At 38.2% G+C, this 23429-nt stretch overlaps 1 protein-coding gene across 8 annotated transcripts in view; it reads right to left on the bottom strand.

The window, feature by feature from the left end:
• GULP1 (GULP PTB domain containing engulfment adaptor 1) overlaps positions 1-23429 on the bottom strand; it is a 143060-nt gene that overhangs the window by 42899 nt on the left and 76732 nt on the right. For all 8 annotated transcript variants that reach the window (XM_058027510.1, XM_058027507.1, XM_058027512.1 and 5 more), the window contains one exon: positions 20801-20862. In XM_058027510.1, the coding sequence (XP_057883493.1) occupies positions 20801-20862 (62 nt within the window). The remainder of the gene's footprint in view (positions 1-20800; positions 20863-23429) is intronic.

Raw genomic sequence — 23429 nt, 5'->3', positions numbered from 1 at the left:
TTTCCACAAACAGTACCTTCCACAAATACTGTTCTCCCAGAAGCTTGTACCTCATGATAATTCACACCACTGCCTCAGAAAATCAAATTCCCCAGCCACAGCTGGGGAATCTGTTAAATGTCACTGAATTTTAAAGCTTATCGTAATGTTCCCCAAACCAGAAATTAGCATTTATGATCATGGAGGGGAGGGAGAAGTAGATTTTAAAGCAGAAAGATAAACTGCTGAAAGCACTTTAAAAGACTGACAAAACCTGAAGAAAAACTCATTGTGTTTGCTCAGTAAATTACAAAAGAAATAAACAACCAAGACTCAGAGAATACAGAAACACCATCAGACTTAGATCAGCATTTACAGAACATAACCCACTAGAATTCCATAAATCATTCACTCTCTTCCAGATGAGTGTTGGTTTTGACATTAGGCATCACCACTAAAATTTCCATTGCTCTCAGCAATCCAAATTCCAAATCCAGTTTTGAGCTAGATGTGGAATTCAAGCTTGTGCATAATAAACTATTAAGCACAGGAAAATAATTAAGACACATTTGATCCAGATATACAAAGAAGAATTCTAACTTAAATGTTAAGACTAAGAAAAATTACAAGGCTATACTATGGATTGCACTGTTTGTAACTATTTCTAATTCTTTCAATTGCAACTGTACTTTTTGTTAATTCAGGTGTGTTAAAATTGCTTACACATTTCATGCTTGACTTCTCTTCTTAATTCCTTGGTAAGAGTAATAAAAAGAGAACCAGCAATTAAGGGGAGATATTCTGAATATTTGTATTAATTGGACTGTTCTGTTTGGGGAAAAATAGAGACAGAATTTCAGACCAAGACAGGTTTGTAACAAAAGAATTACTATGCAATAAAGCTTTAACAAACAGCTAATGTTCCAATGGGAGGCTTTTAATGGCTTGCTTTTCTATATGCTCTGTACCTTTTCCATCTCATCTATCATCATTTTCTGTTCAATATGAGGTACCAATTACTGTGGTATTACTGATGATAGCTAAGCTAAGCAAACAGATGTATTTGCAAAGCTAGGGCTTCAGCTGCCAAGGTCACGGTGCAGTTTGTACAACCCCTGGCACAACAGACGCGCTGCCACCAGGGTTTCTGGGGGAAGCCACCAACAACTAACTCACCACCCTCATGAAATGGGAAGGTGGCCATTTCATCATGGTCCTTTCAGCAGATTTTTCTCACCGAAACTCTCACAAACACAGAGAACAAATATTTGTTGTATCAGGAAGTTGGTCCAGCTGTGGCATGAATAATACAATTATTCAGCATGGAAGAGTTTCTGCAAGAAAAATTTCAGAGCAAAAGGGGTAAATGTGAAACCTCCCTTTCCATGCCCAGGCCCCTTTAGGGAGCAGTACTGATCCAGAGCTTTAGATGGGAACTTGGCAAGTGCTTGTTTTCAGCATTTGAGGCTCCCTTCTGCAACTTGACTCATGCAGAACAACCAGCATAGGAAACCGAAGTGGCTCCTCAGAGTCAAGCTAACACAACTCCTGCACTTCACTGCAGAAGAGGGAAACAGAAAACAACAGTTTCCCTTTAGATCATTCACGATTAATACTAAATGCAAACTAATAAACACATTAAGTGCTTAAGTGTTCTTTACACAAGTAATGTGCTCAAATACATAATACATCTCAAAAATGTTTACATATGACTGCTACATCCATTTACTGTCTGCAGCTAGCAAAAAGATTATTCCTGAGGTTGGTGTACTCCATGCATAACATGCCTACTCAAACAGACACAATACATAATTTAGGCATGCCACGAGACTCAAATATTTATGTGCTGTTTACTATTAAGTTCATTGTGATCATAGTGAATTTTTGTTGGATACGTTAAAAAGCTGGAAGAAGATGACATTTAATACTTTGTGTAACATAAAGCAAGCTAAAACAATGTTCTTTACCACACATTTTTCACTGCAGTCTGCCATTCTTCCAAACATATTCCCTACAAGGGTGACGAGCAGTTATTTTCCTAATATATTACTCGTTCTTCTTTCACTTGCAGCTGTCTGCAATCAGAAATAACTCTTATGAGGCCAATAGATCCTATCAGTCAGGACAATTTAAGTGTTCCTTTAATGTACAGTGATGTTTGCCATGAAGAAAGTGAGCTGTTGGCCAGCCACATACAAGACAAACTCCTCAGCTCAAACTGTTTCTAATCTAATACTAGCAGACAACCAGATGTGCTCACTCCACATGCAAAGATTTGCAAGATAATGCAGCTGAAAAGAATTAACAGATACTATTTCAACATATTAAAGCAACAGAGATTTTATCATTGACAGCAACTGAGAGAAAATTCAGCTCTGTTATGGCCAGGAGGGCTGTCTTACACAACAAGCTACCAGACAGACCCTTCGTGGGCAATATCTTTGTCAGAAGGAAGATGACATTTCCCTATGCACTAACATGAACAAGTCATTTTTTTGGTCCAATTCCATTGTGAAGTTACGGAAATTGTATTTAGAGTTGTACTTTGGCGGGAGAAACTATTAAAACAAAAGGTAAACAATCTTTTACTTTGCTGGCACAATTAAAAGTCATTTCAAATGTAAGACAACTTCAGGCATCCAGAATCCCTGACATTCCTGACAAGGCTGCTGCTGTTCTGGTGTGCCCAGCAGGTCTCAGTAAAGCCAGGTGAATTGTAAAGGTTAGCAGTGCACTTTCTTTCCTTGACATCAGCAGGAAACTCTCCCGTAATTCTTGCCCTGGCAGTTTAGATTTGATCCTCAACACTTTATTGGCTTTATATGCAAAGAACATCCAGGTGCTTTTCTTCAAAGCTTAGGGGGGAAAAAACCTCTATACATACTTAGGAAAAGTTAGTTTTACCACACCCAAAAAATGAATAAACTTGACTCTTGATTAAGAAATAGTTTTAGGTGCACGTCTGAACATTTAATGTAGACTTCCACTCTTCCAGTAGAGAGCAGTGTAGGATATTTTAATAATAAAACAACATCTGTTTTCCTTTGTCATCACATTTCAATCTTTAAAAAAATCCAGTCTTTCACAGTGCCACATTTCTTTTTTACTCTGAAATTCCTGAACATTAATGGTTCTCTTTTATGCAGACTTAAACGCAATTATATGAAAACAGTACTTACCAAAATCATACAATAAAGAAAGGGGAAAAAAACCAATGCAAAATGACTGGATACCTGCTGGCAGCTTTTGACAAATTAGCTCCTTCTGCCTCCTCAGTTCTACAGGGATGCTGATTTACGGATGAAAGGAAGACAAATGTATCCACATTGTGAAAACACCAGAACAACAGAGTATAAAACAAGAATGAAAGAGAAGAGGGACCAGTTCTGAATAAATGTCTAAGCTGTTAACCACTCCATAAGCCCAGGCAGACATTTTGCTCAGCCTTGCACTCGTGAGCATTCTCCATCACTCCAACAGCAGAAGGACAACAGGGACCATAAAATAAACAAAACTTGGTATTTTGGGTTCCTTCTCTTTCCCCACCCCACAGTCCAGCTCCTCACCTGCAGCAGCTTCCTTGGCTCTCTACAAAGACATGTTTTTGCCAGAGCACATAATGTTTGGACTTTTCCCCTTTGGAGAGCACTTTCCTAGTGCCACCTTAAACACAGCTCCTGGGCATGATTGCCACTCAAATGAGAGCAGAAATCCAACTCACCACATGGGAAACTGGCATCAGACACACATCAGCACATTCCCTGAATATCCCCTGCTTGTCCGACATCTAATGCTCTGCAGAAGTGGTGGCCCTAACGCAAGAAAGAAATTCTAGGTATTTTTTGAGGGAGTGTTCAAGTACTACTGGCAAAGAAGAAAGATGAATGCACAATTAAAAACACTTTAAAAAGGCAGTTATCTAATGGAAATCAAATATTACCAGGTATTTAGTCCATCAATAGAAAATATTTATAGTAATGAAGATATGATGAAAGAAAAATCTATTTAATAAGTTGTTGAACTATTTGGGGAGAAAAAAAGAGTGTTACAGAAATGATCATAAAGTAATTAGGTTCAAAAAGTCCCACTGGCTTAATTTGTACTTTCTTATATTCTCTACAGCTGCAGTAATTAAGAGCTCTCCACCCTCAAATACACAAGCAGTCATTTCAGTCTGGATCTATTAATCAGTAATAAAGAGCATTATTTGATACCTAAAGCTCAACATATCTTTGAACAGCTGACAGAGACAACAGAAATTTCCCTGGAGTTGTGTACCTCACCTGGCTGTGGCTCCTGCCCAAATGTCTGAAAACAGGAACCCCTAGAAATATTCTGTCAAAGCTACCTGAGAAACTGAGGGCACGTGGCAGCTCTAATCCTGCCTACACCTGCATCCTAACCCCTGTTCAGATATGCTAAAAAGAGAAATTATTGAGCTGCTGACTGGAAGAAATCAAGTCAGCTGATTCCAGCTTGGTGTAACCCTAAAGGCCAAAGAATAGGATAATTACACAAGGTCACATTCCTCCTCAACTCCCACTGCAGCCAGAAGGGAAAGTGGCACTCAAAAAGAAAAATACCATAGGAATATATGTTTGTATTACCAAAACCAGCTTGTTTGTAAGCAGAACTTCAGAAGACCTTAGGATACACTTGGTAAATGATCAAAACTTAAATCTTCTTCAGTGTGGTCACATACCAAGTGGGCTATCAACAAGGATAAAATAAAAAATCAAATCCAATTGCAACACAGTTATCAAAGCTGTGCTCTGTATTAAAGCATCTAATTCTAAAGACAAAATGATGCTAATACAGGTAGGACCCACACAGGGGAGCTAAGAGCAGGCTGGAATACAGAAAGAGAGAAAAGGTAACACATGTACGTTGTCAAGACTGTCACTACAGCAAACACCAGTTGTACAAGAGAAACCAGCCAGCATTTCTTCTGTCCATCAGGCACCCCAGCACTTCAGAAGCCCAGCTCAAACTGAACCATGCCCTGAAGAGCTGTCAGACTGCACCTGAAGATCAGGCAGGCTCTGGGGGTGGTGTACCCTGTTCTCCCATTGCACACACCTCCAGCAGCCACCCCACAGCTACCCAGACTAGAGACACAGGCTGAGAGCAGCACAGCTGCCCCACCCTGACTCCCACCTCAGGCACTGAGAGCAGAGAACATTTCCCTGGCTCTGATCCACACACTCCTCAGCTGGAGCTGACTGTTCACTCCAGCCCTGAGTGGGGAGGAGGAAGCAGGTAATAGGGGTATGTCTTAGGGATAGTCCAGCTTGGAGCAAAAAAAAGACAGCAAACTCAAGCCACTTTTAGAAAATTCTTTAAAAACTTCGATGTATGGGAAAAGGGCTTAAAAAGGGAACACTTTGCCAGGGCACAAATGGCAGTGATGCTAATACTAGTAGTATATCATGCTGAAGGCCTGTTTTCCTTTTAATCCCAGATGCACTTCCCATGGCTGATAAATAAAACCAAGGATAACATTTGGCATGTAATAAACCAGGGCAGGAGAAAATGGCAGTGAGAGCAAATCCATCACTGGAGAACATAATTTCTCATCATGTATTCCCTGTCTGTGTCTGGGTCACACAGGTTCTTTTGATGGCCTTCTTTCCTCATGTGTGTGGCAATGTTCTTCAGCCTTCACATGCAAGAATCCTGTGCTCAGAGGCTGGACAAAATGAAGGAGTAAATTAAAGAATGACACATTTTCAAAATTCATCTATTACGCTTAAATTTGGACATACTCTGTGTTTCCAGTTTGGCTTTTTACACATGTGAAAAGACTTTTTTTTTTTTTTTGGTAGGAGAAACTGTCAGATCCTTTTGCTGCAGCAGGAGATGTCTGTGAATAACCCAAAGGCACCATCCTCAAGTTACTACAGCTCTTTTACTCCAATCCACACACTATTGACACACCAAACAATGGCATCAAATCTGCTCCTCTGCCGCTACTCATCAACTCTGCAGAGCCTCCTGTGGCACAGCTGGATACTGCCTCAAAGTTCGAGGGTAACTACCAGGAGAAAACCCATCCAATAAGCATAGTATTGACAAATGTGGTCTAGCTTGACCCTACACATGGTCTAAATTGCGTCTGACTTGCGTAAGAAATGACTGAGCTGTCCAACCACAGATGCTCAATAACATCCTTGTCAGCTCCTGCAACCTCTGCTGTTACTCTCACATTGGTTTAGATTCCATTTAGTTTGTGCCCTCCAAGAATTAAGAACTGGAAGCTCTGAACTGACTGGCCAGTCCTAAAATGCAGTGTATCTTCAATTCCGCAAGAATTTTCATTGCTGAAGCAAGGTTCAGTGAAGGTGGGCACACAAACCATTCTGTATCAAGATAGGACAAACAGATGTAATTATCAAACAAGACACTTCCTTTAGAAAGGACAGTCAAATGTGAAAAGCCTCTGATACTCACTGAAGACACATCACACTACTTGAATACTTCAATTTAGAAAATTTATATTCCTGACTGGATTGTTTCCAATAAAAACAAAATATCTTCACTGAAGGAAGGCACTTAAAATAATGCACATTCACTATTTTATACATCAAATTTCTGAACTTTAGAAGTAAACAATAACAGAGTGGACAGATTTTTCAGCTTTACACATTCATAATTAGACAGACTTTGTTTGGCACCACAGCAACTCAATTTAACTCAAGCATAACTTCTTCGTGAAAATCATAAAGTCACAGTTGGCCCTTAAATGTACTAAAACACTGTTTTTCATTAAGTCCTAGATATTTACAAATATCTTAATGTAACAAATTTGACATCATTTGCTGCTTTTTTATTTTTATTTCCATGAGCCAGATGCCAATGCAGCGTTTAATTTACCTTAAACATAAAACCGAAAAAATGCAACAACTCCTACATTCTTTGTACAGATGTGAAATGCAGTGTTAGAAATTTCAGAACACAGAGGCCACTTTGCTTCACTTCCCCCTTCACCTCTGCAGATGCCAGCCATCAACTCTGGCCATTCAGCAGGAGCTTCACTGCACTGCTGTAGGAGAAAACCTTCAATTGTTACTGCTTGTGTAAAGCCACTACCCTACCCAAGCTGAGGTCAAAGATCTTTTTTTTCAGCACTCTCAAATGGAAAGGACACATTCCCATGTCCACTGGCCCCTCAAAAAGCACACACCTCTAGTAAAATCTACAATTAAAGGTACAGCAAGATAAAGATCCCAAGTTGCATCACAGCAGCTTGAATACCCAGCACAAGCCATCAAAAGCTGCTGTCCTGGTTTCACAATTTAGCACTGCTGAATTATCACCCTGGTTTTCACAACCCCACTGTTCCTCTGAATGCAGCACCTACTGGCTGGCTCTGTATTAACATCCTGAAACCATCTCTATTTTTCTACAAAACACAGCAAGCTGAAGCTTGAACTCTGTTAAGCTCCATCTGTCCTGCTGATTTTTTTTTCCTACAAATATTAGGTGCCTATCTCCCCAAAGAAGAGTGGAAATCGAACTGAGACAAAAAGCCCTCATGAAGAGCCAAGATATGCTGTCAAGTATTTGATAACAAAGCTATCTCAATTCAGAAAACTGACAGAACCATTCTGCTTTACCAATAAGGTGAAGCTTTCTAAACCCAGGAGCATTTGATGCAGAAGTTTTGGGGTGCTCCTCTGAGGCAGGGGAGCAAACAGGCCATGGCACCACTGAGAGCAGCTGCTCCTTCCAAGAGATGTTTCCCACATGAGTTCATCGTTAGGAAGGGCTCTGAGCACAGGCTTCAGATTCTTGCTTTCATAACAACATGTACCAGACCAGCCAGGAGTTTCCATGTGCCAGTTCAAGGTGGGATTGTGCAATTCTGAGCATTCAGCTTGTAGCAACTGAAGCTGGACACAAAATTCTTACAGCCTTCCTCTGCTTAATGTAAATAAATTCTACAAGTTCTGGAAGAAATTGTGATGGATTTATATACATATATATATATATATATCTAGTGTATATATATGTTAATAAATAAAATTCAAAACCTATTGAAGCTATTCTTTTTTACCAGAAAACACTAACAATATCTTATGAAAAGAGAGATTAAATTGCACAGACGTTTCCCATTTTGTGGTTAAAGTTTATTTTGATCTAATTTCTACCTCCCTTGTCCTTGACAAACTAAACACTGAACTTGTACTATCATGGCAATACAACTTCTGCCATGGCAACATGCAATGACATTATAAACACAGAAACAGGAATTCCCTGTGGGACAAAAAAACAGAAGTCACAGTTAGGAACAAAATCCTCATTCCAACACAAATAGCCTCAGTAATAGGAACAAATAACTATTGTCCCTGACTCGCAGTTTATTAAAGACCTTTTCCAGTTTAATGTGAAATAAGAAATGGCCTATTTTAAGGACACTGCATTGCTTCTGAATCAGGACTTTTAATACTGCGAGGCTTTCTGCACCATAATTAGAATAAATGACTCCTGATTTAATTCTTGATTCAGGGAATCGATGTGCTGTCAAACAGAGGACAGGCAGCACACCAGAAAAGAGCTATTCTGAAGAAAGAGCCATGAATGTGTGCAGCTAATGCTTTAGCAGCTTGGAAATATCATGTAAATTTTGGTAGGCTTCTGAAGATACCAAAAATTTTGGACAGAGCCTCAATTTCTTTTTTTAAGCTGTCATTGCCAGAGAAGATAATCTTTAAAATCTAGTATCTTAACTTTGAGTGCAGTAAATAATTTACACATACATTCTGTGGGCAAGATAATAGACACCACAGGGCAGATACAGGTTCTGAGGAGCAATAAAGGACAGGAAGATCAAGCGTGAAACTTTGTTGCTTTTTCATTGGTTGGTTGATTTTTTCCCTAAACTGTAGATTTCCTATACTGAGAACCACTTAATTTGTGAAAAAAGAATAAGCCTAATGTTTTATTAGTAATGTAACTTCAGTGAGAAAATATGTTGAGTCAGTATGCAAAGTGTAATTCACAATCACATGGCTAATCTACATGAATATGCTAAATTAAATACACTAAATTAAATACTATATTCATAGAAATTAATATCAGCATTTTTATAAAAGTGGACAAGAAAATGTCTGCGTCCAATAAAAAGAAATTATTTTTCTTGGCTCCTAGAAACTACTTCCTAAGCTCCAGTTACTTCTTTAGATGTGTTGGTAATTTTATACAAATGACACATATAGACGTCTTTCTCACCTGCTATATTCACAGAACACTCTCAGAAATGTTCAGAGAGTATTTGACTGGGATAGCCAAGTCAAAACCAAATTAGTTACTTGTGGAAGGAACTAATTCTGCAGGTAGAGGTGGTCCATGCAGCAGATAAATACACAGGCAACAAAGCAGATGCCCTTAAGACCGGAACATGATTGAAATTCTGACAAAATATCTTTAAGTGGGTACCTTGGAATAAAAGAAAAAGGACAGGGCAACCTGCACTGGTTCTGAGTGCTTTGATTATTTGGACTGAAAAGGGGCAATAGCAACAAGACAGCACAGCTGGAGGTAAACTGGAAAAGCAAATGAAGAGCAGGGCTGGAGAGGAAATGGCTCTGCAACCACAGCAGCTCAACGGGGTCTTCATCTACTGTGGGGTCATAACTACAGCACAAGGTAAGCTGGTCAAGGATTTTGTCAGGGAATTGCATTCAAAATTTTTATGGGAAAACACAAACATGTTGGAAATCTTCCTTCCCAAGGCTGGGAACGCACCCTTAACATACCTCTGCCTCATTGTCTGTGGAAATGCTGCTGCACAGAACACAAACCCTACTTTAAATCCCCCTTCTTCAACTCCAGCACTGATTCTGGAAACAAGTACAATTCAGGCAATGGGCCTTAACAAGAAAAGCACTCCTTACATTGGTTTAGCTGTACTGGATCTTCCACTTTTCCTCCAGAGAATTGGAAGTGTCTTCTCTGTGATGATTTCTGTTTTATGAGCCTGTCTATATTGTCTCTCATTAATCTGTTTTTCAGAAGAAACTCCCTTCTTTACACACAATCTCTCATAAAATACAGCTATAAAACAGATGTGATCACCATAATTCAACATCTGGCCTTCAGGCACTTGAAGAATATCCATAACAGAGGTTTTTTTTTTTTAATCTAGATAGGATGAGGTAATTTTAAAAATTATTTGGAACAGAAATAACTGTCTCTTTATGTTACCATTTAACAAATGTGGAGCACTACTAAAACACAGAAAATATTCTTCCCGCTAAAAAGCACAACATAGAAAGCTGAATTTTCTTATTAGATTGATTATTTTAGCAAAATGTAAAAATATTTCGACCTGGCAACATCAGATATGAAATGAAACCACCATTATCATGACCTTAGATCTACCAGCAGATGAGATGAACATCCTGGATGAACTTTTTAGGAGAACATAACTGAGATAGAAAGTAATCTGTAAATTATTTTACAATGGCAATAAATCCAAGAAAATATTGGCTTTCACTTCTTACTTCATAAAAAATGTTATGTTTTTCAATAAAAGACCTCAATCTGGTGCTGAAGTGGTAAAATTAATCTGGACTAGATCATTAAAATGATACTAATATCATTAGGTGAACATAGAATCAGAAAAGTCTGATTCTGTATTTAAAAATCCTTCACATAAGGACATGGAGTCCTCCCTAAATAGCAACCTAATCCTTTTCCCTAAGAGAACAGGTATTGAGAAGACATTTAATCTTGAGCTCAAGGCATGAAAGCAGAGTTCAAAATTTGGGGTCGGATTTGAGAACACAGATTTGGGGCAGATATGTGGAAAAATCTTCAGTATTACCTCTGTTCCTTATCTTTAAGCTGAGGATAATAAGTCACCAATTTCTTATCTGCATTATCATTTAATTATCCCAGCTGAGAAGAAAGCTCATGAGAGAAGTCCAAGGTCTTCAGTTGCCTACTTATTCTGAGCTTTGATCTATGACTACTTGCATCAGGGTAGCACCTACAGCCTCCCTCTCATTATTCTAGAGGCTGCACAAACATCAAAAAGATAGCCCTTAGCTTCAAAGAATTTATGATCTAATGAACTGTGATAAATGGCAGTAACCCCTTGGAAATGCACAGCAGTTTCAGTTAGTACCTCTGAGTGTTACTGATGAAAATCAATATAAAACATCGACCCTATTCTTCCTCATACACATCAAGCAGCCAACACTAACACAAATAAAAAGCTATAAGCAGCACAATATTAACAAAGTGTTCTGGCACACAGAGTGCTTCAGCAGATTTCAAAGATAAAAAAGAACACGTGAAGAGGTCCCACCTTCCCACCTGCCTCTCTTCAAAATCCAAAATTTAACCACTAAACCCATACCTAGTTTTGAAGATTTAAGATTATTCTGAACATGAAGTATGCACATGCAATTTTGGGGAATGCTTTTCATTTTGAGAATGTTTGCCTTTGAGAGTTTCAGGTCCTCAGTGCCTCATAAAGTGAGGATATGGGATATGGCCTCTAAACTCTGACTTAAGAAGACCTATAAATTCCTGATTGTAATGGATTTTTCCACAATAAACCTGTATTCATGAGTAAACAAGATTTGCCTCCCACTTAATCTTTTAGCTCTAATTAACATGATTTGTTGAGTTACTTATCTGCCCTTGTAGTTTCTTTCTACTCAGAAGCATTGGGAGCTACAGCAATAGTACAAGATAGGATTTAAGGACTTCTCTAGTTCATGCTTCAAGTTATCTTTCCCTTCAAACGCAACCCTTGGTTCTACACATTTCAAAGATTTAATGGACATCCTTGTTTCTATATTTTCCCTATTTTCAGTAATACTACAGCAAGACATTGCAAAACAAATTGTAAAACAATAGGACCAGCCCCATTTCGACTTTCCTAAAGATTCAGAAGGAAGAGAATATTAGTTAAAAAAACACTGAAGAAAAAAAAATGAAAGTTTAGAACAATGTAACCCATCATTACCTTTTAGTGGCACACAATTCCTAGTGAAAATGCAAAACATATAAACAAAGCTTTACAAATAACTTAATGCAAATATTTCTCCTCTGCTATGTTCCAAACCAGAAAAATACCAGTTTCTCTATTAAGTTACACCTAGCATTCTCATATTCAAAGTTCAAAATGCTTTTTAAAACAGGCCAAGATTGTTTTACCCTTTCTGAGCCAAAGTGATCAGAAGGAGGCATTTCTGAAATATTTATTGCAGTCCAGGCTCTGCAGCTGACTACTGTACACTGCTATTTTATTAAAGTTAATAAAGTCAGGGACTGCAGCTGGTGGTTTGCCTGATGGTTTATTAGAGGAAGAATCCTCATGGAGATCAGCATATGTGAAACTTTTCCTGAATGGTGAACAGCCTGGCTTTTGGACAGACTCCTGTAGTCTTGGCTCTGTTTTTAAAATTTTATCTCCTTGTAGAATTTTCTGTTAAGAATATTGTGCCATTCTCTTATTCTCTATAAACCAGCTCTGTTTCTAGTTTATAGAAAGGCTGAGATTGAATGTTAGAGATAAGAAAGAGTAATTCACCTGCAGGCCTGATTTAATCTAAAGCAAACCAACCTAGAAACAGCTGTGGGTCACCTAGCCCACAAGGACAATAATCCAGATGTTTGAACCCTACTAATTCCAGTGTCAGACATTCAACTCACTTGATACTTGACAGTGCAGAGGCTGAAAGGCCTTTTTCCAGAAACCTCCCATTCCCACAGCTGCCAGCTCTCTGGAAAGAGCTGCAGAGGGAATCCCAGAGGAGATGCTAATGAACCTAATTGGCAGTTCCAGGCAGACTTAGGGAGAGGCAAGGGAATAAATATGAGCAACAGGGAGGGATGTGGAGGGTTGAGTAAATCTTTGTTGACCCTAAGGTATTTGCACACTCTTTCTAGCTCTGTTAATTCTGACTGGACAGACCTCTGAGCTTTATTCATTTATTTTGAACAGGCAGATCACTCACTGCTCCTTCATCAGTGAGTGCCTGCTCTTATCCAGGGCTGAGGAACTCATGACTCTGAGTATCACAGACTTTAGAAGATTAGTACTCAAATACTACCCTAGTCTTTCTCTGAAGAATAGGAAAATGACATTGTAAAAGCTGCTATGAAGCTTCTAATGATTTTGTGACTTTTGTCTCAACAATCTCATTGCTCACCTCTTGTGAGACAATACCAGGAAAGGCCAGAGATGCCACTGTTCAAAACATACTTTTAAACTCATTGTTAACATGGTCTCTTTGGAAATATGCTTCAGATGCTGAGTTGAACACTAAACCATAGAATTAGTTAGGTTGCAAAGGGTCTCTAAGATCATTGCATACAACCCAGCACTACCATGTTCACTGCTAAGCCATGTCCCAAGTGCTACATCCACATGGTTTTTGACCACTATCAGGGCTGGTGATTCCACCACGTCCCTGGACAGCTTGTTCTATGCCTCACCACCCTTTCAGAGAAGAAATTTTCCCTAATATCCAACCCAAATCTCTCCTGGCAAACTGGAGGCCAATTCCCCTTGTCCTGTCACTTATTACCTTAGAGAAGACACCAACCCCCACTTGTCTACAACAAGTGGGTACATATAGCAGGCAGTAAGGTTTTCCTTCAAACTCATTGTGTCCATGGGGAAAAAATCTGGGGAGCATCTGGTGCTCCCTCAGCAGCTCCTCATAGGACTTGTGCTCCAAATGCAATATTAGGAAGAACTGCTGCTGAGAGTTGCTATTACTACTACAGAAAAACCGGCAAGTGCCTTTTCTATTAAAAAAAATATATTCCACTTTCACTTAAACACATGGTTTTTCATTCCAACAAACAGTGCTTCTACACCAAGAATCACAATTTAGAAGAATAATCTAATAATGATAATCTACATAAAGAATAATAAATTATACAATAAAAATAACCTAAAGAGTATACCTAGCATAAGTTGGGTCTCAGGTGCTATGTTGTTCACCAATGTGCTCTGTTAATTGCATCATCCACATAAGTCTTCTATGCCAGAGAAAACAACACCACAGAATGTCCTGATGTGGATTTTCCAACTCAACCAAAACAATATACATACTTAGGAAACCAAAATTTGAAGTAAAAGGTTGAAAAAAGTTCTGAGCCATAAAGAAAACTTTACCATACATGTATAAACTATGTGCCACACAATCCAGAAGTTACATAGATGCCACGGGTTTCTAGCCCTTCTGCAACTGATTCTTAGACAAAACAGAACAATAACCCATTCTTGAAGTAAAATAAAACACAAGGCTTAAAGTTACACCTAGGCCCAATTCTTTCCCATATCTAAGCAAAGTGTGAAACTTGGCAATACTTATGCCTCCAGGAACTTCAGAATCCTAGCTCCCATTTGGAAACCTAGCTCCCAATGCTGAGCACTGCCCTCTGCCACCAGGAGACCAGCTCTGCATGAGCAGCAACATCCAGCAATTCCCTGTAGGGGCACCCCAAAAGGGAAACTCTTCAGGCCCTGCAGGGAAAATAAGGCCTTGCAGTTTAATTGTTTCCCTTAAGTTGCATTCATACTTGGAAGCTTAACCCATGTGAAAGGTTGCTAGACCAACTGCTGTGGTAGTTGAAGCCTCTTAGTAAGACAAAAACATCACATTTCCTCTTAAAGCCACAGGCCAGGCAGCAATCAGTTAGCCTACATAATTCCCAAAAGCATTCCTGCATCCCTGAACAGCTGCCTGAGCATCCAGCTACAGATGGCAGAGATACAGAGGGGAGGGCGTGGAAGGGGGACTGGCACAGGGAACATAGGAGGAATATGGACAGCTTTTCCAGGCATGCAGGGGTGAATTTAGAAAAGCCAAACCTCATCTGGGGTTGACAGCGGTGAGGAATGTGACAGAGAAGAGGATGGTCAGGAAAAAGGGGACTGCACTTGTTCAGCCTGAAGGGGATGAGCCTGGTGTACACACATCCATGTGTACGCATGGCTGAGAGTCACAAGCTGCACAAAATCACAACTAGAAATAAGGCAAAAGAAGGCACAATGGTAGGGAATTATGTCCTGGAACTGGCTGCCAAGAGGCTCTGAATCTCTGCCCTTAATGGCATTTAAAGCTCAATTGCATAAGGCTCTGTTTTGTACCACCTGGCTTTGAAATAATTTCTCAGATGGGAATCAGCCGGATCATCTCCAGAGGTCCTTCCAACCTCTATGACACTAGATTCTTTCAATTCCCAAAGCAAATCCTAATCCAAATGCTGGACCACCAAGGGACAACTGCAACCTTCAAGGATGCATAGGACATTCCCTCTTCCTAAAATTGAGGGTGCTTCAAAATCCAACAATGAGCTAAATCTTTTGCAGATTTGTATTTTCAATCCAGATTGTACTTGTTAGAAAGCATATCAATTTCTGAAATAACTGATTTTCGAACTTTCTACCAAAAAAATTTATCTCAAGCTCTTAAGGTGTTTAAAAGTATTTTTTCTCTGATGGGAGAGGTGCAAATTAGACTGTTTAAATCAGAGATGATGAAAAAGTGTAATTAAGCAGCCAGGGTGCTAAATAAATGGATGTGATGGCAATTTATGTGAGAGAAGCAAACTGCTTGCATACAAAGGAAACCTAAAACTTGCTCAGGATAGGAAATACTTTAGGGCTGTGGCGGACCACTCATCAGCTTCAATGTAGACAAGGGGCTCTGTCTTCATCCTGTTTTATGACATTTTTAACATCTTACTGCATTATTGAGAGAGGGACTTCAATTATTTTTCAGATCCTATGCTGAATGCCATAAATTGGTATGAAGCATTTGTGATTCCTGCAAGAAATTCCAGCCCCCATAACTTTCTTGTGCTGCAAATGTTTCATAGTTGTAAATGAAGTTACGTCACACAGGACACAGAAATTTCAAGGAAAATGGAGCTTATGAAAAGCCCAAAGCATGACAAGCAGAACCTTAAAGAAGATGGCAGCCATAGGGAACAGATCAAGAACTACTGGTTTGTCCTTCAGTTGGAGTTCATAAAGTATTGACAACATAACCAGTGTTTTTTGTAATTTTTTTTTTTTTGGTTTCTAACTGGAACATACCACAACCATTTCACTCAAACACATAGGCCTTATGTTTTTGCTTTTCCAGAACAAGGAAATAAACAAAACATCATCCATTGTACTAAACTGCCTTGCATTACTATACACAAATGGAATTTAAAGAAGAAACACTGGAATTGCCCATAAATTTGATTTTTTTCTTGAAGGAAGCCCTCTTCTGGAGAGTAAGAGCAATCAAACCAAGTCTGTTGAGAGTACCTGTTGCAGACTTTAAATATTTTAGATTTCATTTGCATGTTTATTCATCTTTAGTATAACAAGCCCCAATTTAATGACTGTAATGTATCAGAAATAACTAAGAAGTTCAAATTTGCACTGCCTTGTAAAATTACAATTTTTTGCTTTCCTATCTCATTTGGGTGTTTTCACTAAACTAATTTTTCTTGTGCTTAAACACTAAATTAATTATGATCACATGCAAGACATTTTGGAACCCTAATGAAAGTAATTGGTATTAAGTCATTAATTCTAATTATAATAAATTTAAAGCAGGAAAACTCATTATTTCTCTTCTACTGCAGTAGTTTCTAATTTTCAGCATTTTTGTGCTCTGTTTGAAATATCTTGCTATATCTATCTTCACCACATATCTTAAATAGTGTGCCTTGTAACTCTGCTGACTTGGGAAAGCTACATATAATTTGCCATTTGACATTTTTTCATTACTTTTAATGATGCAGTCATGATCATTCTGCTGAAATGCTGACTGATAGAAAAAGAGAATTTCTATAGCAATAAAAAAACCTAATTGTAGTAGAAGTGCAGTTTATGCCACAAAAATGTGGCTTTGATAATACTGTACACTAATGATAGCAAAATGCAGATATTCAAAAGACAGAAATGCATCTAGAGCCCTGCAACCATAGTGACATCATTTGACTAAAATGCCTGCTCCACACGAATATTATTTGCCATTGAATGATGATAAAAATTATATGGAAGAAGAAATAGCATATGGTTGAGAATCTAAATAATCTGTTTATTGTCCTACAGTGAGGACTAAGAGTTTTAGGTACTGCCAATGGAGATCTTTTATTACAGACTCAAACAATCATTTGGGTTGGAAAAGAGCTTCCAGATCATAAAGTGTGACCATTACTAAATTCCTTTTTTGAATTTTTAATTTAGCTCTGAGCTTTCAAATTGAAACTACTACATCAAGCATCAAATCTGCAGCTGACAATATGAAAACTCTGAAAGTGAGTGCGAAGCAAGCATTAGGCCAGTGAGCACTGGGAGCTGTGACATCTCTTGGTGAAACACCCTCCCAAGGCAGAAAGGCACCACTCAGAGGATGACAACCACCAGCCCTATTTAAAGGTTACAGACTCATTCCATTTTAAAGCTACACTTTGGTCACTTCTGCTTTGCAGAAAAGAAGCTGGCCTCAAACCAAAAGAATTGCCATAAGGGCAAAAGAGAGCTTTTTCTTTACAGTATAGAAAATAACAGAAATATCCCTTCTTAATTAAGGACAATTACAGAAAAAATTAACACAGAAGTTTGGGGTTGCCTTAGAATGTTATATCTGGGTGATATTACAACTGTCATGCCACACCAAAATGAGTCTATATTTGGTACTGTGTTATAAAAATTCTAAATTATCTTTCTGGGAGGAAAAAAAAAAAGCTTGACCAATATGCTTTAATTTGTAGTGACACAGTTAAAAAAATACAGGGCCACAAACTGATGTCAAAATTCTGGCTTCACTAAACAAAGGTCACATATCCAGAGCATGCTGAAGGGTGAGGAATCTTCTTATCAGTGCATTCCGGTAGACCATGATATCAGTAAGATAAGAAGAAAAAAAAAAGATCCAAGAAAAACCACTAAACCCAAAAAAATAACAGTAACAGAACAAAAGCAACCAAAACAAAACTGAAGAGGGAAAATAAACACCCCTGTCCCATCCCTCCCACAAATAAAAAAACCCAAAGCCTCATTGGTTTATACTGTGCAAAACCATGCCAAAATCAGCTAATTTCAAACCAGCAAAGTAGGAGTGGGTGTGTTGGAAAAAAGAGAGAAATTCAAGACAGTTTTGTATTTCAGGGCTTCCTTAGGAGACTAATGTTTCCTGGATTTTACTTGCAGAAGAAGCAACTCAGCTCATGTTTTCTTGCAAAGAGGATTATGGCCATAAATCATCCTGAGGGTGCATGTTCTAAGAGATAACATGACATTAGTAATACTCTGTTAAAAAGGTTCTCTCCAATTGGTAGAGAAAAAAGGCCACTTGTCAATATTGCAGGTTTCTTTTAATTTCCAGTTAACTTTGCTGGGATTTTTTTTTAGTAACAGTCAACTCATGAACTGCATTTTATCAATGAGCTGTCTTAGCAATCAACAAAACTTCATCTTTCCCAGTAAGCTCTGCCCATGTTCTGATCATCTCAGATTAGTGTCAGAGAAACTATTTTTGTGTCTTATAAAGAACAGAACCCACTTTTCCATCCACACTAATCTTCATCCAAAAAACTGTGGAGTAGAATACAGCTCACTTGCTCATGGACAAATAACATCCCTGGTGTTACTTTCCATCAAACTAATTTGATTTTCTGAACATGTCATTCTTCACTCACATATAAATAAATATAAATCAGATCAAGCGTTGTCTTTTCTTCCCAACACACACTGAAGATACATGAACCGAATGCTAGAGAATTGGAACAATTTGGGGAAAAAAAACCAATGAGTTTTGTTAAATTCTTGTATAATGAAGGCTTTCTGAAGCTTTTAATCATAATTTCACAACACAGCTACAAGTTATTGAATCAATGAGACATTTCACTTAAAACCCAAAATGCTGCAAACCCCACATAAGGTACTGATAGATACATATTTTCCTCTTCAAGTGAAAAATACTGCAAAACTTATTGAAAATGATACTTGGGAACTCAGGTGGAAATATCATCTAGATTTATTATGGTTATGCCTGCATATGCCAGCTGAGTTCATAAAAGCTGAGTGAATTTATTCCAGGTGCCAATAAATAAACAGGGTAGGGAATCCCATACCCTTTACACTCCAGTTACAGAGCAGAGCAATTTTTTGCTGACTTTGAATCAAATAGTTCTGATAGTTCTAAATAAGAATTTTCTACTGTGATCCAAATGAAAAAAAATGAGTTTAACTTTCTTAAAAAAGAAATAATAAAACAAACTCAAAACCCAACATATGTGGTATTAAAATTTCAGTTTCCTGCAAGTATTCTGACAGATCTTAGAGGCCTTCACAAAGGTGGAGGAGGCCCTGGAATAAACAACAAACAGGAGCAGAACTGGAGAGGACATTTAGGCACATATCAGCCTAAATAAGTGGAAACACATTTTGGACCAAGAGTCTTAAGATTGGAATTCTCCTTTCTTTTCTTTTGCTCCAGAAGTTGCTGATGCTGTTGTTTCTACAGTTACCACCATCTTAGCACCATCCTCTTTATTCTAATTCTTTTACTGCACAGCTGCACTGACACCTACTCATCAGATCTGCTCTTAGGCAAGACAATGAAACATGAAAGATGAAGGAGGTTTCTTTTTTTCCTCTCAAAGACCAGGAATGAACAGACATCGTTCAGTGCTTTTAAAAAACTCATGGCTTCTGCTTGCCCTGAGAACACATGGCACAGTCACCACAGCAAGTGATCCTCCCTCTGAAGAAGTGCAATATAAAGCCAAGGTGTCTGGCAAGGCTATTCAGTGAAATGTTAATACATCCTTTCGACAAAAATTCAGTTGGAGAGCACATAGAATAAAAACATATTCAAAACCTGGCAACTGTGAGAAAGAGACTCCACTTTGCACTACAAACTCTGTGGCAATGCTAAACAAAAGAAAATTGCAAATACAAAAGCAGCGAACACTCATATACCTGAGTCCTGGCCCATGAAACAAGTATTTTTTTTTCATATACAGATTAAAAAATTTGGTACTAGGAATTTTAACATAGATTTTTTTTTTATTGACTACTTAAACAAAAGTTTTTATATTAAGAAATACCAATCATAAGAGAACATCATCCAGAACGGCCCACAATAGAGTTTTAATAAATTATACTCTCAGTTTGAGCAAATAATTGCAGATTGCTCAGTTTACTCTGAGTTATGTTGATGGCTCCATATTCTCTCCTCCTTTTAGCAAGCTATCTTTTAAGCTGGTATTTAGGTACCTTTATGTTCTGAGGTATTTAGGTAAGATGCATTTCCTGTCAAAGGATATCATTAGACAAATTGAACCATTACTTACATAAACTTATCTCACTGCAATTAGGATGAGAAAATTAAAGTAAGGCTTCTGGCTTTACTGAGCAAAAATGCCATTATTGTTCTACCCCATTTCCTGAGTATTTGACATTTCAATATATCCAGCAGAAAGGGTTGTTACTTGTTGCCTTTGATATTGTTCAAAAGAAGTTTGTGCCATTAATTTTAATAATACTGTAAGCATGCAGCCTGATGTTAAATTCCTTTGCACTCAAAACCTCAATCCATTTACAAAAACATAATCAAGCAGAGAAGGAACACTTATTTGCTTTCCAGTAAACCATAGCTCAGAACAAGAATCAACTGGCCATTAAAAACAGAACATTTTCACCTGCAAACCAAACATTTACTAAGCTTGTCTTCATTATTTCACCTGGCAAATCTATGTCTCTGCAACCTTCAAGGCAAAACAAGATAGAATGTGCTGCATTCTAAAGGTACGAGGAGAAAATAATTTCATATTTTCTTACCTTTGCATTATAGGGAATATAATGCTTTGATAAGGCTTCAGGAGTGTGCATCCATGTTTTGTCTACAGAAAAGCAAAATAAAAGAAGCACTGAATAGGTTATTCAATTGTTAACTTAAGTATAACAGAATCTCTGTGGAAAAGTTCAACAATCACCCTCTCACTCAAAAACCAGCTGTCTGAAGTAGTAAGAGGGGCTGGAGGGAAATCTCTCACACCTTCTCAAACACTTAAAAGAAAGAACCTGCTTCTTTCTGTTGGGCACATTTCCTATTTTAACCAGCTTGGTTTTCCACAAGAACTACAATTCCTCACCCCAAATGGTTCTGTCTCAGATCAGGATTTTTTGATTCCTGCTGTTTAAAGCACTGACTGCATCTTGTGCATCTAATGATGCTGTTTTGATGAATTATGTCCTTTTTCTGATGAATTATCAAGACATTAAAGGGACAAACAAAAAATTATACAAGTTGCAACTGACAGAAGAAAGCCCTAATCCTTATAAAAGAAAAATGATGAGCATCAGGTTCGTAAATTTTAGATCTGATTTATAAGTTCAGATCATCTGTAATTTTTCCATACCTATGCTAAACAAATTTGCATACTTACCCTTCAACTTTGCCATTACAATACTGTGTTATTCTCTTACTTTTCCTGCTGCATGGACATAATTCTGTAATTATTTGTCAAATACATCTTCTCTTACTTGAATGGCCTTTTTGAATGTTCTACACCATTTAAGACGGAATTCCAAACATTAAGGAAAAGCTGCTTTTTATTACAAATCTTAGAAACAAATTTTCCAAGCTTTCTCATTTGAGAGCATTTAAGAAAACAAAATCATTCAAAAATACTAATTTTCATTACCACACATTTGGGAGAATCTGTAAATCCCATTAATGTTTTATATGACATACATGGAACATTTAGTAGTATTTTCTAACTTGAGACTATCCTGGTTTAAATGAGCATGAATTAAAGTCACAACTCTGGAACTTCACAGAGTTAAGTAACAGAAGGACAGCTTAAAGGAAAAGCCTACCCTTGGATATTCCCAATTCCATTTGCCTTTACGTGGCGTTGCAGTTACAGTAATCACCAACTTTTTTGTTAGTTACACTTAAGGACAATAAAATTCTGTTCACTTCAAACTGTTGAAGAGCAAAAGCTGTGACACTGATTAACACTAAAGCAATAATGAAATATTTCAGATTATGCAGGGGCAAGAAAATGGTTCACCAAGTTATTCACCAGCCACCACAGTAACAGGATCAGAACTATAAAGCTGAGAAATTCTTTTTTCCCCTTAGCAAATTTCATTCTAGATGGCAGCAATGTTCAGCTCCATTACAGAAGAGTGATATTATCACTTCCTAATTAAGAAGAATGATTTGCCCATTCAGCAGCACCCAGGAGAATGATTAAAGAGGCTCTTCCTTTTAACTGGGGCTTGTGATTGGACTGCCAGAACCAAGAAACCATTTCCCAGAATATTTTAACACCCGAAACCTGATCTCCTCTTTAGCATAATATCAAAGGCTGATGTTATCTGGAAGTGTAAAATAACCATCCCAGGGAATCTGTGAGTTAGGCCAGGTAGAATAAAGCCAGGAGAGAAGCTGAAACCCAGGCATGCAGCTGGTCACTGGGCTTGGGGAGCTGGCACTCAGGACAGGCCTGCTCACTGCCTGCTCTGTGAACACCTGCACAGGGCCAAGTTCAGCTCCTCCAGGTGCAGCCACATTGCTAATACCCAGAGTTAATTTACCTAGCTCCTTCACAGTTCTATTTACTAGCTTCAGTAGGGATGCTGTCATATTTATACATTTATAAGGGAAAATCTAATAAAAATAGAGTATTGAACCTCTTAAGGAAATTGCAATAGTTCTGCACTCATTTTATGCCTAGTACCACCACAAACAAGTGACAGAGCTGTAGCTTCTAAAGCAATTTTACAAGCAAACAAGTGGCTAGACAGGTGCCATCAAAACTATTCCTTGCAAATGTTTCTTCCTCCCTTCATGCCATCAGCACAAATTCAAATCTGAAAAAAATGTTATTTAGTTTGGGAGTCAAGTGTGAAGTGCTGGTCTTAATTCAGCATCAGGTAATCTTTAAAATTTTATTATCATGCACAAAGCTTTACTTAAAAAATTTCTGTGAAATCATCAAGTTGCCTACCAGCCTCCAACAGTAATGTGACAGAGATTCCAGCAAGGAATAACATTGCTGGGCAAGTGTTGCTATAACTGTTGGCACCCCTAACTGGGAGGAAGATCAGGAAATATGGACAGGTGCTCCCAGCTCAAAATGAAATCAGTAACTTAGTGAGGTACCAGAAGACACCTGGTTCCAGGAGTCTTGTGAAATCGGCTAAAATAATCCAACATTCAGATGGAGATCCACAGACACTGAGACACAGCTACTGAAGATTTCCTCTGACAATGGAAGTCCATTTCTTAGAGGCAAGTACTAGTTACACAGTGGTGATGGCTTGGAAAGAGCTCTTAATGCTAAACTAAATCAATCCAAGGCAAAAAGCCTGATAGCAAAGACGTGCAAAAAATCATACAAGCTATTATGGGGTAGTTTTTTAACCAGCATCTCCTTCTGAATTGTAAGGTCTGACT

The sequence above is a fragment of the Melospiza georgiana genome, chromosome 7, assembly GCF_028018845.1.
Source record: "Melospiza georgiana isolate bMelGeo1 chromosome 7, bMelGeo1.pri, whole genome shotgun sequence".
Taxonomy (NCBI): Eukaryota; Metazoa; Chordata; class Aves; order Passeriformes; family Passerellidae; genus Melospiza; species Melospiza georgiana.
The sequence above is the reverse complement of the archived record's forward strand: the minus strand, read 5'-3'. Positions and strand labels throughout refer to the sequence as shown.